We start from the raw sequence: 20,634 nt of genomic DNA, 5'->3' as shown, positions 1-20,634 counted from the left end.
TTTGTACATGTTGTTGCTGCTGCTGCTGCTGCCGCTGCTGCTGTTGTTGCAACACTCAAACACCCAAAAAATAATCATAAAAAAACCCGATCTTGACAGGTTGCCTGTTGTTGGCTATGCACCGTTGCCGTTTATTGGGCGGCATTTTCAGTGCTCTGAAGTGCAGGAAAAAACCAAAAACTATACAGCAACTTGTGGTCACAGGTGGTCAGTTAGTTCCACAAGAAGGTAGTATCCAGATATATGAGGGTTTTACTTTGACGAAAAACAAGTCGATAGATAAGGTATTCCTTGAAAAATAATATTGCCTTCACAAATGATAAGTATATCTTATATCAAATATATCTTTAGTTAGGAAGAGTCTATAAACCATTATATCATGCTCATAGCTTTAGACCCTAGCTAAAAGTCCACTTGAATCAAAGTCGAGGAAAATCTTGGCACACAGCTGTGCTGGCAAAAGTTCAAAGCTATAAATATTTCATAGATTAAACTATATAGACGAAATGTGTGACGGGGCTGGCGATAATGCTGGCTATATGTGTGTAATACAAGATGGTTCAACATGTGTAAGTGGATATCTCCTGTCGCACTCCGTTCGGTAACACAAATGTGTACGCAAATGTCTGTCGCAGATTGAGCCACATTGAAATTGTCCATACGGCTGACTGCACTTGCGAACGCAGCTCCAGCAGCTCCAGCCGTAATTGAATCAGCTGCTTGGCTCTCGAATCGAAATCATCGCAAACGCATGCAACTGTCAGTTGGGTTAAAGCTCTAAAAGATCGAGTGGTTCAAGGGGGATCCACTCCGCAGTACTGCAGTTGGCCCCATTCTTTAACTAATGACTGACGTCAGATTTGAAGTGCCAGTCGGTGCACAGAAAGAAAAGGTTCACGATCACCTTAATGATTTCATAGTTAATTTTTATATAATTATAACCCAAGTAAAGTTATTTTTATAATAACCTTTAGTAACTACTGTTGCACATTGTATTTGTTCAATGGAAATACATTCTAGACCCACGAATTCCAAACAATTTAATGTTTTTTATCGTGTAATATACCCATAAAGCCTCTAGGGCGCTGACAGTTGCCTCTGGCATTGATTGAAGTCTAATTAAAGCAAGACATGCAAAAAACTGAATAAAAGGGCCACGGCTAACGGCGCTTGTTGTATCTCCGGTATGTAGATCAACTCTTTTCCTACCTATGCCATGCTTTTCCTCCACATCCATCCCCTCTCCCATCCCCCCGGAAAAACAGAAACAGTGAAAAGGAGGGTTCAGGTTTACTTTTCCTAGGCGTGCCCCGCAAAATATTTATGAAAGATTTGAACCAAAGAAGTCTTTCGAACCGAACCGAACTGAACCGAACCTCCAGCAGCCAATGATCACAACTATTATTATTACGCTGATCATATGGTTCCATTGTCGAATTTGCCAGCGCGAAACTTGTTTACGGCTTGTTCTCTGTGTTCTTCTTGCCGCTTTTCGGAATGAGTTTGTGCCACTTTTCGCAACAACTACGAAAAAATGAGGCAAAACAGAAAGAGGAAAAAAAAAAGAAGAAAAAACAGCACAAGAATTCCCTCAAATCGGGGTCACAAAGTACCAGAGAGGAGGTCTTTGTCTGCTGGATGGAGAAATGCCACAACGATATGTGCTCGCTATTGCTACACATATTGAGATCTATACGGTACAAGAGTGATAGCAACGCCCCCGTCTGCGAAGAAACCTTCGCGCAGACCGAAGACACGACTATGTTAAGGTTGAGGTTATCACAGACCCCAAAACGTGCCCGAACAACTACAAATAGGTACTGAGATATTGCTACAAGTACAAGTACAAGTACAAGTACAAGTACAAGTACGCAGCGAGTGCCAGATGGTATAGTGTTTTTGATAGTTAGTTTGGCTTGTCCAACGTTTCGGTGGCGCCCTCGAAAATGTTTTGGTCGTATCAAACGAAAAAGTTCACTAAGCCTGACCAAATTTATTGGAATTCTTCGCGTACATTATCGACGGGGTTTCCAGATAATACAGAAGCACTAATATGCGAGTCGAACAGGCCTTAAGTGATCAAGATACGGGGGTCCGGTGAGGAAGTCGTGCTAGATGGATGCGATAGCAGGTGGGGCCTTAGCGGAATCGAAGCCCTCTAATCGGAAAAGTCCCAAAATCGCCCCTTGAGCGGGCCTTTACTAGCCAAACAAATTGATCGTTTGCACACAACGTAACACTTTCCTTTGACATAAATAATATATTAAATATCGGTTTGATTCTAGAAGCTTGTGATTAGCTTTAAAATAAAGGAAGTTTTTTTTGAAGATCAGAACTAAAGAATCAGCTCAGAAGTCCTAAGTTAGCATTTCGCCTCCCTCTTTTGTCTGGTGACCCAAAAACCTACTAATTTCGAGTTTTCAATGTGTTCAACTTAGATTAAATGTGCAACACATTAGAAGCCGAATCGAAGAAGGTGGCACACACCCTACTGCTTTGGCCTCTTGGAATGTCCATTTATGGCGGAATGGCTATGATGTCATTAGAGTTTTAGTGTGCGTGTGCGTTTAGGTGAGGCTTCCTTCCTATTTTATATTTGTCTTTGATTTCTTGTCGATGGGCCGAAAATGGTCACGCAATTAGACGTCGCCACTCCTGCGAGTGAAAAGCGTTGGCAGTGTCTTCTGCTTAATATATTTTTAGAGCAAGGAGCGCCACTTTGCCACTTAAAACAGAAAGAAGGTGGTCGGGCTCCCACGCTTAGTAGTTAGCTGCGATTGAAGGTCGTCAATCAGAACTTGCGAGTCTTGCGCAATTCTGCCAGCGCTGCAGTCAGCGCAGCTCATCATCATCTGACTTATGCAACGCACTTAGCTGGAAGTTTTAGTTCAGTTGGCCCAAGTGCGGCGACAAGTGAAGATACAGATACACAGAGCAACAGATACCAGAGTGAAATACGAGTGCGACCGAACTTCTATTCCAAGAACCCAACGAGTTAACACAAACATTGCGAGCCGCGTTTTCCATTCAAACATTTTCTTCCAATATAGTGTTATGAAATATCTATATGGTAACTTGTGTTTTCTTAATAACACAAAAACCTTAACTTTAAAACCAAGTTTCACTTGAAAGAGCAACGAGTTTTCCAGTTAGAAAATATTCGATTGTTTCCCAAAAGCAAATATCCAACCGGAAACCCTTAAAGATGCAATAAGGACGTGATTTTAAAGATGAACTTTGAAAGGAATTTCTCAGTAGAACAGGAAAATGATTCGCATGCATTTTTTTGCTTTTCCTTTCGCCTTAAACTTCTGTTGCTGGTATTATACTCTGATAAGATAAAGTACCAGCTCCAATTGGGGAACTCGGAGAGTGCGAGAGCGACTCCCATTTCTTTTTTGCCCCTGGCTCTATTATTAGAGAGTTACCGTTGCTTTATTATTGCCACTTATGGTAGAATAAGTATAAGGTAGTCTCGTCGTCCCGTCAGTCCGTTCACAGTACCTACATTGAGTGTGAGTGAAAGAGTCTATTTTAGTAAGTGCGAAAGAATCAGCAACATAGTGTGTGATTTAACCCTAGTGCTGTGGATGTGGTTTAAAAAAGCCCGCAATACCACACATAGATAGGGTTTTTTTTTACAATTTTTAATTGTTCGCCAAGGCTGCATCTCAGAATTTGCTCCCATAATGATTGCCATGTTAAACTTGTTGGTGCAGATATAAAATTTCCTTCGTACACGCACTTGCTGACAAAACAGCAATTATTAAGTTTTCCTTGCACTCAAGGGTTAATGTTAACAACAAAAAATCGTTCGCACTGAATGTTAACGATTTGGCAGCCGACGATACTACCTTTATACTTATTCTACCATGGTTCTATGCATAATTTGCGCGTTTTTTGTTTTCAGTTTTGTTAACGTCGTCGGCGCCGCCTCGCAAAAGTTGCTCCTCTCCTCTTCTTGAAAGAGAGAGAAAGCCAAACTCAAAAAAAAAAAACACCGCTAGCCGCAGTTAGTACGCAATTTTTTGTTGTTTTTCAAGTTTACCCTAATAGCTAAATTCTCGTGTGCGTGTATTAATATTTCTGTTTATGACAAAGTGCAATTTGTGGAACAACAAAAAGACTTCATTAAATTGCAACAAAGTGACTAGCAAAAGAAAGCTACAGACGGAATGCGAAATGTGAAGTGCGAGGAGTCGATTCGTCACGTAGATCGGGATCCTACTCTATCCATCAAGAGAAATATTCAGCACATATAGTATACAGCTCTCTTCAGAATATAAAAAGTTAAATTAAAAAAAAATTACTCTTAATATTCGAAAATAAGCCTCCGGGAATAAACCTCTAACTTATAAAAGCTATGAATTTGATTCTGAGAAAGTTAACCACTAATATTTTGAGCACAGCTGTATTTATTTGCCACATGCAAAACAGAAGTCAGCAATGAAGTTACTATTTTGTTATCGTGTGAAATTAACGGAAAACTTGCCATTAGCCAAGCGTCGACTGATTTGTTTTCAATTAGCCAAGAAAGTTGTATTACAGTCGGCGGGGAAGAGCGCAAGAACGTGGCTTAAAAAGCGAGAAATAGTTGGCATATCGATTTTTACTACCTCACTTCTCTGCGATTCCGCGTGCCTGATTCATATTTAAACTTATTCCAAACCGTTGCCTTCTTCGGAGTCACAATCCATTACCATTTCTTTTTTGGTATCTTCTTTCAGAACTATTATGCCATCGATTCTTTTTTATTGTTTATCTGTATGGCTTTTCGTTGATTAATTCTTCGTTCTGTTCTCTAATTTCTTCACTCAGAAAAATAAGAAAAATATTTCTTTGTTATATTTCAAAGGCTCTAAGGATTTATGACTTTATTGCTCTCTTTGTTTTAACTTAAATAATTAATTTATTTTTTATATAATGCACGGGCAGTTTAATTAATTTCCTGGCATTTTGCTAAGACAATTTTATAAGTCCAAGCATATATGTATATTATATATATACGGGCTTCTATGGTTTCTAAAAAAAAACTACCCGCGTCACTTCTAAAGACATTGAAAGGTGCAAAGTACCACTGGATCCCCCAATAGAACGTCGAAGGTATAAGTGACATCTCCTGAGCCATTAGAGCTATAGCAACGGTACGTGATAACTGGCATTCGTTTGGGGCCACATACGTTATACCACCTATACATATATGGTGTATACTGGAGAATCGGACATTGCAGAGCGGGACGACCTAATCAAGTGGCTCAAATTGCCGCACAAATTGAAATAGATAATGGCCCGCAAGTGACAGTGGCGACATAACGACGACGACTACGACTTAGCATATTCGGGATTAGTCATGCGTATCACTTGCCTGATAACTCACAGCAGACCAGCAGAAAAAAAAAATAATAAAAACAGATAAAGTTGTCGCAAAACAGGCTAAACAGTCACTCGAGAAAGTCATTCCACAGGTGTTTTTCTGGCTATCGACTTACCAGTCCAAAGAAAATTAGCATAGCCGTCTAGTTGGATGGGTGATGATTATCGAGAAACAATGATGAGCACCAATAAAAAATTCCCTCACGTCGGTTATCCACTATGATATCATCGCCTAACTTTGTAGCAACCTCAAGTCGATTCGCCGCTGAATGCAATGCCGAACTTCAATGTCAGTGTCATCCATTGAAAAAAATAACGATTCGAGTCGAAACATCTCTATATTTAAGTCCATGATGGAGCGATCCCCCGACATTCCGATATCCCCAATACTCATATCCGATTCCACAGCGCTGGGCCATTAATCATCTGCTGTTTGCACTTCTGATTCGCCGTATTTAAACATGAAGCGATACTTGGGCCGGCAATATAATAATGCCTCCGTTTATTTAGGCACATGTGTAACGGTAGAAAGTTGCCAATTTAAAGTGTACACATAACGGTAATACTTCTCCAAATGGCTGAAGACATTAGCCGTAAAATTAGCATTCGATTATAGAAGTCGTAGTTTCTGTCTCGGTTATTTAATCCCCTGTTGCAGAACCATAAAGATCCAAATGGGGAGGTCTTAAATGGGTTTTATTCAAACCCCAAACTTAGGATTACCCATCTGGGAATAGCTTTTAATATTAAAAATCGAACTTTGGCCACTCAAGTTTACCAACTGATATTAAAAATACTCTAAGAATGGTTTATTTATAAGTCTGGTCTACGCTTTTAAGACTTTAATAGATTTTTGGCATTTGAATTAATTTGAATATTTTCTAGGGGTACAAAAACCAGTTTCCCAACAATATTTTGCTAAAATTAAATTTCGTCCAATCCGCCCCTTATCCTTTCCTTGAGATTTATATTTTCAAAGCCAAAAATAATATATAGATAACTCGTGAGGCCTCAATGTTGCTGATCAATCAAGTTCGCGCTGCGATAAGTGATCTGATTTCGCCAAGTTTTAAAGACCTTGTTTCGAAACGATCGATTTGATAAACGCCGGAATGGGAATCGCCCTCATTCGTTCGCACTTAACGTTATATGGCATATCACTCGTTGTTTGTCTGTTAACTGGCCACTTGTGTGGGAAATCGAAATCGATAGAGGGTTATTTAACCATCTCCGCGATTCGAAACAGGCAACAGTTTAATTACGTCTGATTGCTCAGCTGCATTAAGCAGTTGGCTCTGATTCATTACTATTTAAAATTCTAATTCCATATTCTATGGAGTATATATACACAGATAATCGGAGACCCGTAAATGGCCATAAATTTTATAACATTTATAAAGATATTTTTATTAAGAGAAGGCGCAGATCCAAACCGTACAGCGGCGATAGGCAAAGTATAAAGTTCACAAGCCATCCGAGAGCAATTTAATTTTTATTTCAATTAGCCAGTTCACAAAGGCCCCCAAACACTTAACGCTATTAGCCAAGCTCATTATTTTTGGCAACACCGCACAAGCCATGTTTATGGAACGTGATGATTTAAGGCATAACCACAAAAAAAAAACATTTTTCATCGTCGCCTCATGATAGCTGAGGAATTTTTACTTACTCATGTTTATTTTCAAGGGGAACTTTAGTGACTGACTATAAAAGCCTTTGGGCCAAAACAAAAACAAAGCCGCATTGATAACCCAAAACAAGTCAGAAGAGCTGGCACACCGAATGGGGAAATACCCATTGGATGGACATGTGGCATCAATGGAAACCACTACTCTTAAGTTAATGAATGATTAATTGACACACTGAATTTAATAACAATTGCCAAAAACAAAACAGGTGCCATATGCTTTAAAAATCTCATAACCCCAGGGGTACTTGTTCTTTTTTGTGCGAATCCATGGGGAAACCGACGGAAAGACTCCATGTTGAGTTTTATATCTAATTAGGGTGGCTAATAGTTGGGCTAATTAGACGGGGCTACTCATTAAAAAGTAAACACAAATCGATTTGCCACAGGCAATCACGAATAAATACACAGTGCGGTTCATTAGGATAGGTCCAATGAGGACTTATTTGTGGATTAAAGATCTCATCCAGATAAAATTTTTTATCAATGTTAAATAAACATGCTTTTGGTTGTCATGCAAAAATGTGTTATTTATATGAACTTATCCGTACCCACTAATAGGCAAAGCGAATTGTATTTTGAAATCAATTATCACCGTTTAGTGCCATTAATCCGTTGTGTTGTCGTTCAAAAGGTTATTTACTGAATTGATTTCCCAATTAAGGGAAACTATACACTTCCTTTGGGAATTACTTGTGATTAACCTTATAGAGTTGTAATGCGCTGTTCGCGTAATTAAATCGTACATATGTATTGTTCGTATCAGAGCACGGGAAAAAATAAAGTAACTTTTCATTTAGCTTCAGGAATAAATCGCTTTCATTTAGTCTGGTAACTATAAAGATATTACGCTATTTTCAAAGACTTTGTAATTAAAAACGATATTTTTAAATACCTGGCTTTTTAGGATGTTTATGTTTTTTTTTTTCTGTGTACGAACAATAAAGCAAGTTGGTGCTGCAACAATTGCCCGTAATTTGCATGGTCGAACACTCACACCGCTGCAGCACCAAACTATGTCATTAGAATTTACTACTGAGTAAACAACGCCACTCCCCCTGCCTCCCCCTTTTTTTCTTACTATCTTGCACATATACAAACGAATGCAATGTAGAAGTCGCCTTCGCGATTTGCATTGTGTGCAAATGAATCGCACGCGACAAAAAACGCCCGCAACTCGCGCGCTTCTCATTGCCGCCGACGATTTCGATTTTCTTGGGCTTATCGCATTGCCATTTCGCCAGTGTTTGTGTGTAGGTGTGAGCCATTAAACAACCTGGCCGACAATTAAGCACTAAGCCAGGCACAAAAGGCAAATAGCAACGGAAACAAAAACAAAAACAAAAAACAATTGATAAAGCAAATACGTATGTACAAGTTAACTCACCAAGTCGACTTTGAAACATACTTTTAAGATCAAAATTGCCGTATACTTTTTGGTCAACCAACATAGCTTATTTCCTTGGGAGAGGGTATTATGGATGTGGCCCTTTTTCGGACAAATCGCGTATGTGTATATCGGTGGTATTGATAACGGGCTAAAAGGAATGCCCACCACCATCCCCTCCATCATCCTTATCAGCTAAAAAAAAAAACTGATAAGACGGAGCGTCTTTTGTAATCGGTCTGCTTTAAAATCGCTTTCTTGCCTTTTTTCCACTTGCAGATTTCGCAGCGCACAAATCGCACGCCATTTTCTAGCATGCTCTAGGAATATTACGAAACCCGATCGAAAATTTTAGGCGAAAACGCAGAGCTCTGCAAGTTGAGACACGTTTGACACGGAAACGGAAACGGAAGTTGGTGAAGGCGGAAGGAACACAAAACGAGTGAGGAAAAGCATTTGGAAGTCACGCCCACAACATGAGCAGCATGAAGGGCGGCTTCTCCACGCTGAATCGCTGGTTTGGCCGCAAAAAGGGTAATTAATCAATGAGCTAATAAAGTCATAAATAAAAATTTTAATATTTTGCCGAATTGAATCTTTTATGGATTGTCTAAATTTCTGCAATAAACACCTTCTTCGAACCAAATACCAGAAGACTAAATTGTTTACGTTCGAAGACCTCTTAAATTGAAGAAAACCTTTGTTTCAATAACTAAACTTTTCCCCTTTTTTATCCCCTAGACAAATCTGGCACTGGCAGCTCCTCGATGGGCAAGCTGTCCAAGTCGTCGACACAGCTGCACCATTTGTCCACGGACACGGACATAAACGAGACTAGTCAGCTGGAGTACAACCGGATAACTCCGGTGCCCGCGGCCACGAGCAACGCACCCTTCGAGCAGACATTCCGCATCACGGTGCTTCTGCCGAAGGATCAGCTTTTTGTGGCCCGCTTGGGAGCCAGAGTTCCTCTGAGCAAACTCCTTTCGCTCGTCTGCGACAATAAGCAACTGGATGCGGAAAAGTATGAGTTCCGGAATCCAGGTAATAAAAAAAAACCTATATACCATAAAATCTTAAAAAAGTGAACTGCTTCTGAATTGCCTGTTCTTCTCTTTCTTTTCAGTGGATGCTAGTCAGGTGTACAGTTGCGAGTCGACGATCGGAGCAGTGGGCCTCTCGGAGATCCGATTGTGCCACAAGTCGGAGTCCTACGACAACTTCAATCCGGATGTGATGCACAAGTTCCAGCGCACAGGAGCCGCACGGGATTCGTTGAGCAGCAGCTCGGATTTCAGTAGCAGCCGGCACTCAAAGGTTACGGCCAAGACGCCGAGTCCCTACAGTTCGAGCAACTCCCTCAACTCGATGGACTCCACGGGGATGAACTACACTCGCACACCGGTGGTTGTGCCACCGGCGAAGGTATTGGCTCCACCGCCGCGCAAAAGCGTACGGCTCCGAGGCCACCAAGTCAGATTTGTATTCCGGAGCAATCGGTTCCGGATATTCCGGCTGCTACTTTGAAGAGCGAACCCGCCTATGCGGTAATCGTGAAGCGTCCCCAGCTTTGCATGTCCACGCCAAATCTTTCGAGTCCGCCCGAGTTGGACTGCAATGGCAACAGCTCAAAATCACCGGACGATGACTCCGCGGAGGGTCACTACGCCACATTGGACCTAAAGCCGCCGGCTGCCGGAGGACCGGAACCAACGCCCCGGAAGCGTCTGCTGCAGATCAAGAAGAAAACAGCCCCGGCTCCTCCGCCCGATTCCCAAAGTGGTGGCGACACCATATCACTGGCTTCACTCCCGGAACCGGTGACACCCACTCCGAATATTCCGCAACCGGCTCCCAGGATCACAACACCTCTGCCCACTGCTCCTCCGGCAGGAAATATTACTGCCCCACTGCCCCAAACGAACGGAAACGTGAACGGCAATGGATCACCAAATGGAAATGTGTCCAAAGTCCTCTTGAACAGGACCCCCACCCCGGAGCCCCGATCTTTGGGCAGTGCCACCGAGGATGATGACAACGATGCGGCCTCGAAGCAGGCCGATTCGGGAATCGGGGAACCGGCACCATCGCCTTCGGTGTCACCAGAACCAGAAGCGGAGAAATGCCAACACGAATCGAGTTCCGAGGACGACGAGGCCATCAAGGTGTACAATTTCAAGCTGTGCCAGACGTCCAAGAAGGCAGAACCCATTGCCACCAGTTTGGCGGAATTGGCCGTACTGTCGGCCCAGGATAACGACGAAGACGAGGAACAAGCGGAGGAGCGGCTGGTCACCATGACCAATGGTCACACGGCCACGCCCAGTAGCGAAACGTCACTCACCTCGTGGAATTACTCGGTGCCCATATCGCCGCCACCAGACTTTTCCGATCAGCAAACGCAGAAGCGCAGTGCGGGCCCAGTGAGTCCTGGTTCGCCGCTGGACGAGATTGTGGACGAACTGGCGACCATCATCAATCAACAGCGTCTGGACACGTTGATCAAGAAACAGCCCGATCCCCGACTGGCGGAGATTGAGGCTGCAAAGCCGAATCGATTGGCCAATTTCAGCATAGCTACGGCGAAAAGTACAACGACGAGGATTGGACGAGCCGACTCGTTTCAGGCTGGAGGATCTGGCGCAGAGGCGGAGGTAACCTCACCCGGAGGTACTCTGAGTCTTCGCAGCTCCTCACACGTCTCGCTCAACAAACTGGAGCAGAATGGCAACGGCCTGGGTCAGAGACGCTCCTCCAGCGAGTTGAGCATTGGGGAATCGCCATCCCTGCAAAGTCTGGAGGTGATCAAGGGGATTTTAAATTCAAGGAAGAACAGCCTGGCAGAAAGTGGGAGCGGCAGTGCGTCATCATCGCCCATTACTGAGCAACCAAAGATAATAAGGGAGCTGGAAAGCCTGACCAAAGAAGTGTCATCGGTGGATGGCGTTAAGGCCGCCAGTCCTTCGTCAACCGAAGATCAGAAGCAGACCGCAACTCCTGTTCAGAAACAGTTAACCCCGGCGGTTGATAAGTCCCCCACTCCTGCTGCTAAATCCGTGCAGGATCCTTGTTATATTTCGAATCAGTCACCTTCACCTGTAAAACAATCACCTACTCCAATACCGAAACAGCAGATTTCTCCAGTTGAGAACCCTCTAATACCGAAACAGCAAATTTCTCCAGTTGAGAACCCTATATTACCGCCTGCTGAAAAACCTGTCCAGGCTGTCCAGGAGAAAGTGACTCCTTCGGTTCAAAAAACTCCTGCTGTTCAACCACAATCACCGCCGGTTGCCAAGAAGCAGCCGTCGCCTCCAAAGCAAGAATCACCTCTTCCTAAGCAGAAGTCACCTCTTTCGAATCCAAAGCCATCCTCTCCAACTGTGAAATATGTCCCAGAGCCATCTCCTCCACCAGCTCAAAAACTGCTTGTTTCACCACCTGTTCAAGCGGTCAAAGAGGAAACCCCCATCTCCCCGAGCTCCCAACGCACCATTACACCTCCGAATTCCCCGGCTACTCCAGTCAGTCCCGTCAACCTAAGAAACCCCGAAAATGGCAAGGCGGAATTCCAACCAAGTCAGCAGATTGAAACCGCTCCGGGCTCCAAACCTTTACCACCCACATATCGGTACTCCGGACCGCCAAGCATTAATTTTGCCACTTGGAGCGAACGACCCAAATCGACGGTGGCCATCAAGAACGAAGGAGACTACATTTTTGGCGGAGCAGGAAAGTCCCAAACGGTGACTTCCCCGCCGGCGAAACTCACCATCGAAGTGGCCTCGCCCATTCTGAGAATGGGGATACCCCAGAGAAAGGAGTACCATGTACCCATTACGGTGAAGCCACTTAAGGATGTCGGTCAGGATACTCAGCAGCCAAAAAGTCCGGAGAAGCGAGAGGTTCAGGAGGAAAAGGAGCAGCCTATCAAAGAGGAAACCCTTCAGGTTAAAGTGAAACCACTGGAGAAGCCACAAGTTCAGATCCAAAATTCAGTGCAAAGCCAATCGTCTACTTTGCCGCGACCTGCCAAAAGCAATCGCTTCACCCTGCCCGCTGGGCAAACCATCCAAGTGGCCCCCAGCTTGGCCAGTAACTCGCTGCCACGCCCTGTTTCTAGTTTAGAGAGGAATAAACCGGCGGAAGCAACGCCCACTCCGGCGCCTTTTGGTCAGAACACCTTACGCCGCACCGGATTCAAGGAGCGCATGTTGGCACGAGAGCAGCAGGAAAAGGAGCAGGCCCTGAGGATTAGGGTGTCCGTGAACGGAACTCCTCCTTTGGCCGCTGTCACGCCCACATCCCCGCCAGAATCGAAACCTGCCCCGCCGGCGAAGAACGTGAATGTGGTTTTAAAGTCCACCAAGGTGGAGCTGAAGCTTCAGGAGCCGATTAAGGAGCCGGAAACAAGGCCGGTTAGCCTACAGGTCAAATTAAGGCCCACTTCCCAGCAAGTGGTTACGCCCTCACCGCCACCACCGCCTCCGGGGCAAATGGTTTCGGCTCTGAAACCCGTAAAAACCAACGGCACACGCAGTGGTCCTACAACGCCGGATCCGCGTTCCCAGCTAATGGACGCGATACGGAATTTTAAGCGCGAAGAGCTTAACCGATCCTGATTCATCGAAAAGTACTAGAAAACTAAGGCACAAAATCACAAAAGGCAGCGCACAAGTTATATATTTTTTAACCGTTAACAGTAAATTTTTGTGTTGAGTTGTAAATAATTCCGAAAAAGCCAAGATTTAGTAGAATTTTTTTTACCCCTTCCCCGCGCTTTTGAAGCGCCTAATATCCCTATTTTTAACTAATCTTAGTTTTTTGTTATGAACTATGTAGTTTTTTAATGATTTGTTTTAGTCATTAGGTCACAAAAGAACCCAAAAAAAAACAAGATAAGAATACGAAAAGCTGAAAAATAATCTATATATGCATATGTATGTTATTATGCCTCTATAATAATATATTTCGTTTGTCATAGTTAAATACAATAACCAATTTAATAACCAATGGGACTGGTCTACTTAGTCGTGTCAAACAATTATAAAACAAATGGTAGCGAAAGCAAGCAAACCCAAAACCGCGAGTTAATAATGCTAATAAATTATTTTAAAGCAGCAGATGTTAAGCATTTAAAGCTCATGTATATATATGGCATTGTATTAAACTGAATAAAATAAAATAAAATAAATAAAAATTGTCTTTTACTCTATTTTGATTTGGCGGTTAAAAATGTGTGGACCTAGACACGGATTCTTTTTTGATTCTTTAATAATGCTAATAAATTATTTTAAAGCAGCAGATGTTAAGCATTTAAAGCTCATGTATATATATGGCATTGTATTAAACTGAATAAAATAAAATAAAATAAATAAAAATTGTCTTTTACTCTATTTTGATTTGGCGGTTAAAAATGTGTGGACCTAGACACGGATTCTTTTTTGATTCTTTAATAATGCTAATAAATTATTGTAAAGCAAAAGCAGTTAAGCATTTAAATCTCACATATGTATGTATAAATATGGCATTGTTTTAAACTGAGTAAAATAAAATTAAATAAATAAAAAAATGTCTTTTTCTCTATTTTAATTTGGCGGTTAAAAATGTGTGGACCTGGGCAAGGATTCTTTTTTGATTCTTTTAATTTTTTGCCTAATCCATAATCACAAAATATTAAAATAAAACTTACCCGTTAACAGTGCTGTTTAAAATTTCTCCTACTGTTAAACTTGTTTATCGATAACTGTGCTGTAAGTGCACCATATGACTTCTTCGACGGTATGGCAACACTGTCAGAGCAATAGGAAATTGTATAATTTAGTTTATGTTTTCATCGTCTTTTATGAAATAAATAAATTAAAATCGAGTAAATACCTTTACATAATGGCGTTGCGCATACTGAAGACCTTTAACCCGGTGGCAAGCCCACTGGCAACGACCATGGTTGGCGTACAGAGGCAGGAGTTAATTCACACAACGCCGGCGTGCTGTGAAATCCGAAAATTAGCCCGTTTGCGGGTGGTGGACAACAGTGATCTGGGCAAAAAGGCAATGGCCGAAGGACGTCCACCCAGATGCATTCATGTATACAACAAACGAGGAGTGGGCTTCATCGGCGACAAAGTGCTGGTGGCCATCAAGGGGCAAATGAAGAAAGGCATTCTCGTGGGACTCAAGCAAAATCAAAAGCCCAAACAGCCCAAGTTTGATAGCAATAACTTGGTCCTGATCGATGATAACGGCAGTCCCTTGGGCACTCGCATCCATGTGCCCATCCCAACGATCCTGCGCACCATACTCAAAGAAAAAACACTAGCGAAGGGAGCCGATTACACCAAGGTTCTGGCTATCGCCAGTAGATATGTTTAAGTTCTTGGGGATTCTTGAGATCCCGCATTTCTGTTGCTAAATGAATAAAGTTTAAACCAACTGAAACCGCAAGCCTTGTTTTCTAAGCGCGTAATAAACTAAAATACCTGTATATTCATGTTCTGCTTCCCCTCTTGGCCAAAAACTCATCAATTTAGCTTTTTGCTTCTTCAAACGTCATTCACAACTAAACTTTTTGCTTCACCAGATCTCCAACAATTCACCACTTTAGTTCCGTTTCCTTTTGCCTTCCCAAATCTCCAAATATTCTTTTCTTGTCTCCACAGCTTTGTTGATTTACTTCTGCAAGCGAGAAGTTTTATCGTATAACATTCTTCATTTTACCAATCCATAATTTCGTCACCTTTTGTTCAACTCCTGCTTTTCCATATGTGTAAACATTATTTTCTTCTTATCTTGAGCATTTAGTTACACATGTACTTTCAGCTTAACCAGATCTTACACTCTTATTTTTTCACCTCAGCATTCCTCTACCGTTCTATTCTTGACTTCCCCTCTTCGTTATTTTGTTACCTTTTGCTTCGCCAAATCTCCATAAATCCTTTTCTCCAATCCAGAGATACACACCTTCCGTTTTTTGTAGTATAAGTATAATGTGTATAATGTAATTGCGATCAGCTAGTTAAGTTTAGTTTCAGTAGTTTTGCCTAACATATAAGTTATGATGCAGTTATGTACACATGGGCGTTGCAGTTTAGTTTACAGTTTTGTAGTCGTCGTTTTGTGATAACAGAAATGCACTTTTTCAGTTCCAAGGAAAGCAGCTAACTTCGCTTTGGGACGGCAGGCAACCCATCTCTTTCACTTTGGTGGGCGAACCAAAGCCGTCCTTTCGCCAAATCGCTTATGTACAGAGGGACAAAAGGAAAAATATATAGAAATAGGATCGAATAGGATCACATTGATCACGCAGGATATAAGTACAGGTACAGCTTGCTGTCTAAATATTTCCAGCACTGCCGAAGAACTGAAAGTTGTTGAAGTTCACCGGCGTTTTTGGGCTGGGCAGGTACAGAAATTCGTCGTTCTGCAGCTGCGATTGCGTCAAATTGGGTTCACTGGCACTGCGATGGATCTTGGGCAAAGTGCGCAGCATGTTCTCAAGCATATTGAGCAGCGGTCGAAAGAGTGGACGATCCTTGGGCGTATACTTGATACAGTCCTCGGCCAAACGCTTCAAGGCTTGGGGCGCATCTGAACGCACTTGGCTCATATCCGGTCGCAAAAGTCCTCGTCCCACCATAAAAAGGATCTGATCCTTGTTGCTTATATGGCCGTAGGGCAAACATTCCGCCAGCAGTTCGTACATCACAATGCCAAAGGCGTAAACGTCCGATTGGAAAGAGTAGGGATTAAGCTCTTGCATGCGTATGACCTCCGGAGCCATCCATAATATGCTGCCCGTTGGCTGGTTGGCCTGCTTTTCGCCAGACCAGCGAGTCTTCGCGGTGGCCAGTCCGAAATCGCCAATTTTAACAGACAGATCCTCGTGCAAAAAAATATTATTCGACTTAAGGTCTCTGTAGGACACAAATCATCAGTTATAACATTCGAAATCTTCCTATTTATAGAACCCACCTGTGTATTATATTCTTAGCATGTAGGTAATCCATTCCCTGGGCCACCTGGCGACCAATGTCGATGAGCGTGTTCAACTTGAACTTGGTTTCGCTGACATGGACGTGCTTGTACAGACTACTGCCCTCGCACCATTGGGTCACGATGGCTAGAGAGGGTTTGGACACGCAGCCCATGAAGAGCAGGATGTTGCAGTGGCGCGTCTTCTTGAGCATGGCCACTTCGTTTTTGAAGGCCTGCAACTGGGCGGGACTAGGCGTCTTCACGTTGAGCGTCTTTACGGCCACGGGTCCGTGCCAGTGGGCACGGTAAACGGTTCCGAAAGAGCCCGATCCGATCCGGGGCCCAATCAAAATCTCCTCCGCAAGGATGTTCTTCAAGAGAAAATTGCAATGCCAATAAAGCATATATATTCAAATAATGGTTCTCCATCTTACCCAGTTCTCCTCGGAGCTCTTGGCGTCCCTTGAAAGCAGATTCTTATTGCTCTCATCGGCGGATTTTGCCCTGGGACGATGCTTCAGTGTACTCGTGGGCGACGCCTGTGTGGAGTTGGAGTGGTCCGTACAAGGATGCTGAAAGAAATCAAGATACCAGATCAAAACACGACCTAGTGGATGGAACCGCAATTCGCAAGCTTACCGGCAACGGAGGCCTGGCCTGCATGATCAAACTACGTTGAACTTCACTTGTAACCGAGCGAATGTTATTGATGCACACATTGGGCGCTGAATTAGACCGATCATCCTGGCTAATTCTGGGAGGGCGGCCCTGTCGGTGGTTTCCGGAGGATGACGATGGTGGCTTGGAGCTGCTGCTGCTGCCGCTGCTGCTGCACCGCCGACTGCGACTCCGGCTGCTCACATTAAACCGGACGGCAGTACCGCGGCCGGGAAAACCCACGCCATTGTCCGGATTCTCGGCCAACAGGAGCTGATAATAGCTTTCCATGGGAAAGGGCTGGCACAACATGGGCACTCGATTGGCACACCTCTGATGGAAACGGAAATTGCACTGGCTACAGTAGAACCCAGTGAACAAGAGCCTTCGACAGCCCTCACAAAACACCAACGAAAAGAAGGTCTTCCTAATGATCTGATGCTTTATGTGCGTCCTTATAGGGAACTTATCCAATAGCCTCACAAAGATCTCCTCCGTATGCAGTGTGCCAATGTCCGTATTCCAAGGTATAATAAGTCTTCCTGAATGCGTTGTGGTCACTTCGCACATATCCGGTGTCAATTGGCGCAGTTTCAGGGCTTTCATCAGAGCATCACATAGCCGCACACCCGAAATCACCTCCACCGAGGTGCGCTGTTGATTGGGCAGGTGGGCTCTTAAAAGGATCTTGGGTTGGCGGGTCAAGGTTCCACATTGGCTGCCCGGTTGGGAGCCCATGCTATCCGTCAGATCATTGCCATGTTGCTGCACTCGGGCCAGTTGCCGCTGCTGCTGCAGGATTTGGGTTTGATTCTGGTAGTGCGGCTGCTCCGGCTGCTCTGGCTGCTGCGAATTCAGTCGCTCCATTAGCTCCTGCTCCTTGGCCTCCAGTTCATGGAGCTTGGAGGTCAACTCCTGGTATTCTGCGGGGGTTTAAGGTGAAAAGCAATTAGAGGCTATTTAAGATTGGTTTTCAAGTTTAAAATGTTTACTAGCGAGATGAACATATTTATGGGTATATAAAAAAGAATAATACATGTATATCCTTTCTATCGAAAGCCATAAAAGATGGATATGAGAGATTTAGGATTTTTAAGCAGCTGCCTTGCCATTTTTTTTAACTTACCCATTAAGTACATAGCTGGAGGCTCCTGCAGGTTGGCAAACTTTGCATTGAGAGCATCTATATTTTCCCTGGTCACATGCTTAACCAACTGGATATTGTGGAGCTCCTCGGCCAGAGGATCGTACAGATCGCTGTCGCCTTCGGTGGAGGATTCGCTGGACATGATGCTGCTGCTATATCTTATATCTTGTGACCATGACCCCGAAAATGCAGAAGCCTTGACTCCTTGACTGAAGGCGAAAAAAATTCTGCGCTTGCGTTTTAGTGGAGTTTTAATGGGTGAGCCACCCACATCTACTCTCGTAGGCGGGGGGCAGCATGTCGTCCTTGACTTTTTATAGGTATTTCAAACTTTTCCGGGTCCAAATATTCTGATTTTTCGCCTGTTCAACGCCGATTTCTGGCTTCTTTCTTTTCCAATCTTTTTACCAGTGCACCCACACACCTGCAGGCGCACACAAACACACGCACAAGCACCTTGTATACACGGCCTGTATGTATAATGAAGGTCAGTGTGTGTAAAAGCAGCTGAACTTGAGGATTTTCCGAAAGGATTTAGGGCTGTCAATTTTCCGATAACATCCAGCCGGCACTATCGATGGCTGGCCAACTATCGCACTCGTATCGCAACAATACAGCAGTCTTTTTGTTTCACTTTAGTAAATGATATGCATTAATATTTCCTATGCTTTACCATATTTTCGTCTTCAAGAAGGTGGTGCTATATATCGAACAATAACATCAAATGCAAGAGTTATCGATTTGTGTGGAGTTGTACACTAGTATCAAAACATAATCCTTTGTATTATCTTCTAGCTTTTACAGCAGTCGATGTTTATGACTGAGGTGTTTTGCGGTCAGGTACTATAGTTTTTCGCGCGGTTTTAAGTGATTTAAGCAAGAGTAAACACACAGCTTGCAGGCTAGAGCTGGAACGAAAATCGATGTTTATTAGATACTAACGATGTTTTGCTACAACTATCTCGTGCTGTTATCGTAATGCCCACATCGCATCTTAACCAAGTGGCCATACTACAGTCGGGTGGCAACGCTAGTTCAGTACCTCCCAATTGACAACAGGTGGCGTTAGACAGCGCGAAATTTAAAACCAGTTTATAAATATATAAAAATATATATTTATTATTTCTTCAATGAGCTTCAATCAGCCGCAAATTCTTTTGTTATATGCCTAGTTACAAAACTTGACAACAAAGCACTCTTTGAAATGTTATTTAATCAAACTCCAAATCAAAGCAAACATTGAAAATATTGTTTCAGTCTTTTTGTACACTTTTTCATTTGTATAGCACTTCTGTAGCTTCGAACACTAGTTCTTAATTTAGCTAAATTTTATGTGAATTATATAAAAAAAAAAGAAAGTTCGGTCATTTTTTATAAAAAAGTATATGAGATAAACAAAACCTACAAAAAGAAATGATGGTAGGTACAATTTTACGGAGCTTACAAGTCTTGCAAGTACCAAAACACAAATTTCATCAAATTACTTTGTAATGTTGCCAATCACTTCACCTTCACCTACAGCTTGCGTTCCTAGACGAATCCGCGAATGAATATCAAGTGGCTAATATGGCTGCATCTCCCGTTGGCAGGAGGCGATTGACCCAGCGACCACAGCTACCAGAAGTCATCTACGTCCAGGGAATTCCCTACATCAATGGACGCCGGTTCCCTGTTCCTTGGCAGCCTCAAGCTGAAAGGCCCACTCGAGGTGAGTTTTCCAGTTTTGTTCTTATCAAGAAGATCTAGACCAGTGTCCAATTTTGAGGGAATAATTTTTGATTTCCTTCCTTCCAGTTGGGACCGATGAAGTGCCCACCGTTCCGGAGCGGAATGAGGTACAGGCCAATGCGACTATCCTGAGGCTGCGACGAACCAGGAGGACTGTGCCCCTGGTTGCCGAAAGAAGGTGTATGTGGAGACGATGTGCCCACACTTTGCCGCCGTTGGGGGAAGTCGATGAACACGAGACTCAACCGCTACTGCATTTGGCCCTGGAGGCCCTCAAAACGGAAAATGAAAAGGAAAAGGAAAAGCGGAACTCGGACAGTGTGGGATCGTTGGGACATTCCGTAGATCCCATCGTCAATCCATCGCAATTTGTCGCAGAATATTTGGCCAACTACATGACTTTCGAGGTTCTGCAAGCCGGGAATAGGCCACGCTATGGTCCCTCACAGGAAAACGGCACCCGAATGCACTCACCGAGGAACACTTAAGACGGCAAAGCCCCATAATCTCCGTATTAATCGGCCGTATCGTGTTTTATTGTCTCCAGGAACTGGCATTTCGTGAACTTCTTGTGGAATGAAAAACATCCATCTGGCAGTCTTTGATTTTAACCTTCTTCTGTAATCAATGTCGAGTCTCCAAACTAAATCCTGAATCCACCAAACTGACAAGACTTTTACT

The 20,634-nt window shown here is 43.4% G+C and overlaps 4 protein-coding genes across 4 annotated transcripts; 3 read left to right on the top strand and 1 right to left on the bottom strand.

Annotated features, from left to right (window-relative positions):
• The first annotated feature begins 8,452 nt into the window (after window positions 1–8,452).
• On the top strand, window positions 8,453–13,644 carry LOC108092876 (proteoglycan 4). Its single transcript, XM_017192717.2, is given in 5 exon segments — window positions 8,453–8,567; window positions 8,727–8,981; window positions 9,189–9,491; window positions 9,574–9,891; window positions 9,894–13,644. Coding segments are annotated over 4 exon segments (3,855 nt in total). The 5' UTR covers window positions 8,453–8,567; window positions 8,727–8,923; the 3' UTR covers window positions 13,070–13,644.
• A 569-nt stretch (window positions 13,645–14,213) lies between these two features.
• LOC108092878 (39S ribosomal protein L14, mitochondrial) lies at window positions 14,214–14,885 on the top strand. The gene has a single exon (XM_017192719.2). It carries the CDS (start codon window positions 14,214–14,216, stop codon window positions 14,817–14,819), a length of 606 nt encoding a protein of 201 aa, XP_017048208.2. The 3' UTR covers window positions 14,820–14,885.
• A 518-nt stretch (window positions 14,886–15,403) lies between these two features.
• LOC108092961 (raf homolog serine/threonine-protein kinase Raf) lies at window positions 15,404–19,148 on the bottom strand. The gene is made up of 5 exons (XM_017192844.2): window positions 18,205–19,148; window positions 17,061–18,001; window positions 16,856–16,993; window positions 16,419–16,792; window positions 15,404–16,360 (listed from the first exon to the last, which is right to left on the bottom strand). The coding sequence occupies exons 1-5, from the start codon at window positions 18,365–18,367 to the stop codon at window positions 15,781–15,783; spliced, it is 2,196 nt and encodes a 731-aa protein (XP_017048333.1). The 5' UTR covers window positions 18,368–19,148; the 3' UTR covers window positions 15,404–15,780.
• Window positions 19,149–19,496: 348 nt separating this feature from the next.
• Window positions 19,497–20,617, top strand: LOC108092827. Its single transcript, XM_017192631.2, has 3 exons — window positions 19,497–19,644; window positions 19,747–19,933; window positions 20,020–20,617. Exons 1-3 carry the CDS (start codon window positions 19,639–19,641, stop codon window positions 20,439–20,441), a joined length of 615 nt encoding a protein of 204 aa, XP_017048120.1. The 5' UTR covers window positions 19,497–19,638; the 3' UTR covers window positions 20,442–20,617.
• Window positions 20,618–20,634: the final 17 nt, after the last annotated feature.

The sequence above is a fragment of the Drosophila ficusphila genome, unplaced genomic scaffold (assembly GCF_018152265.1).
Source record: "Drosophila ficusphila isolate 14025-0441.05 unplaced genomic scaffold, ASM1815226v1 contig_198, whole genome shotgun sequence".
Lineage (NCBI taxonomy): Eukaryota > Metazoa > Arthropoda > Insecta > Diptera > Drosophilidae > Drosophila > Drosophila ficusphila.
The sequence above is the reverse complement of the archived record's forward strand: the minus strand, read 5'-3'. Positions and strand labels throughout refer to the sequence as shown.

Coding starts and splice junctions, on each gene's coding strand:
- LOC108092878 (XM_017192719.2), top strand. CDS start 14,214: ATGACTTCTTCGACGGTATGGCAACACTGTCAGAGCAATAGGAAATTG.
- LOC108092961 (XM_017192844.2), bottom strand. CDS start 18,367: ATGTCCAGCGAATCCTCCACCGAAGGCGACAGCGATCTGTACGATCCT. Junction 18,002..18,204: donor TCCAGCTATGTACTTAATGG/GTAAGTTAAAAA, acceptor AAACCCCCGCAG/AATACCAGGAGTTGACCTCC. Junction 16,793..16,855: donor AGAGCTCCGAGGAGAACTGG/GTAAGATGGAGA, acceptor TTTCTCTTGAAG/AACATCCTTGCGGAGGAGAT.
- LOC108092827 (XM_017192631.2), top strand. Junction 19,934..20,019: donor AGCTGAAAGGCCCACTCGAG/GTGAGTTTTCCA, acceptor CCTTCCTTCCAG/TTGGGACCGATGAAGTGCCC.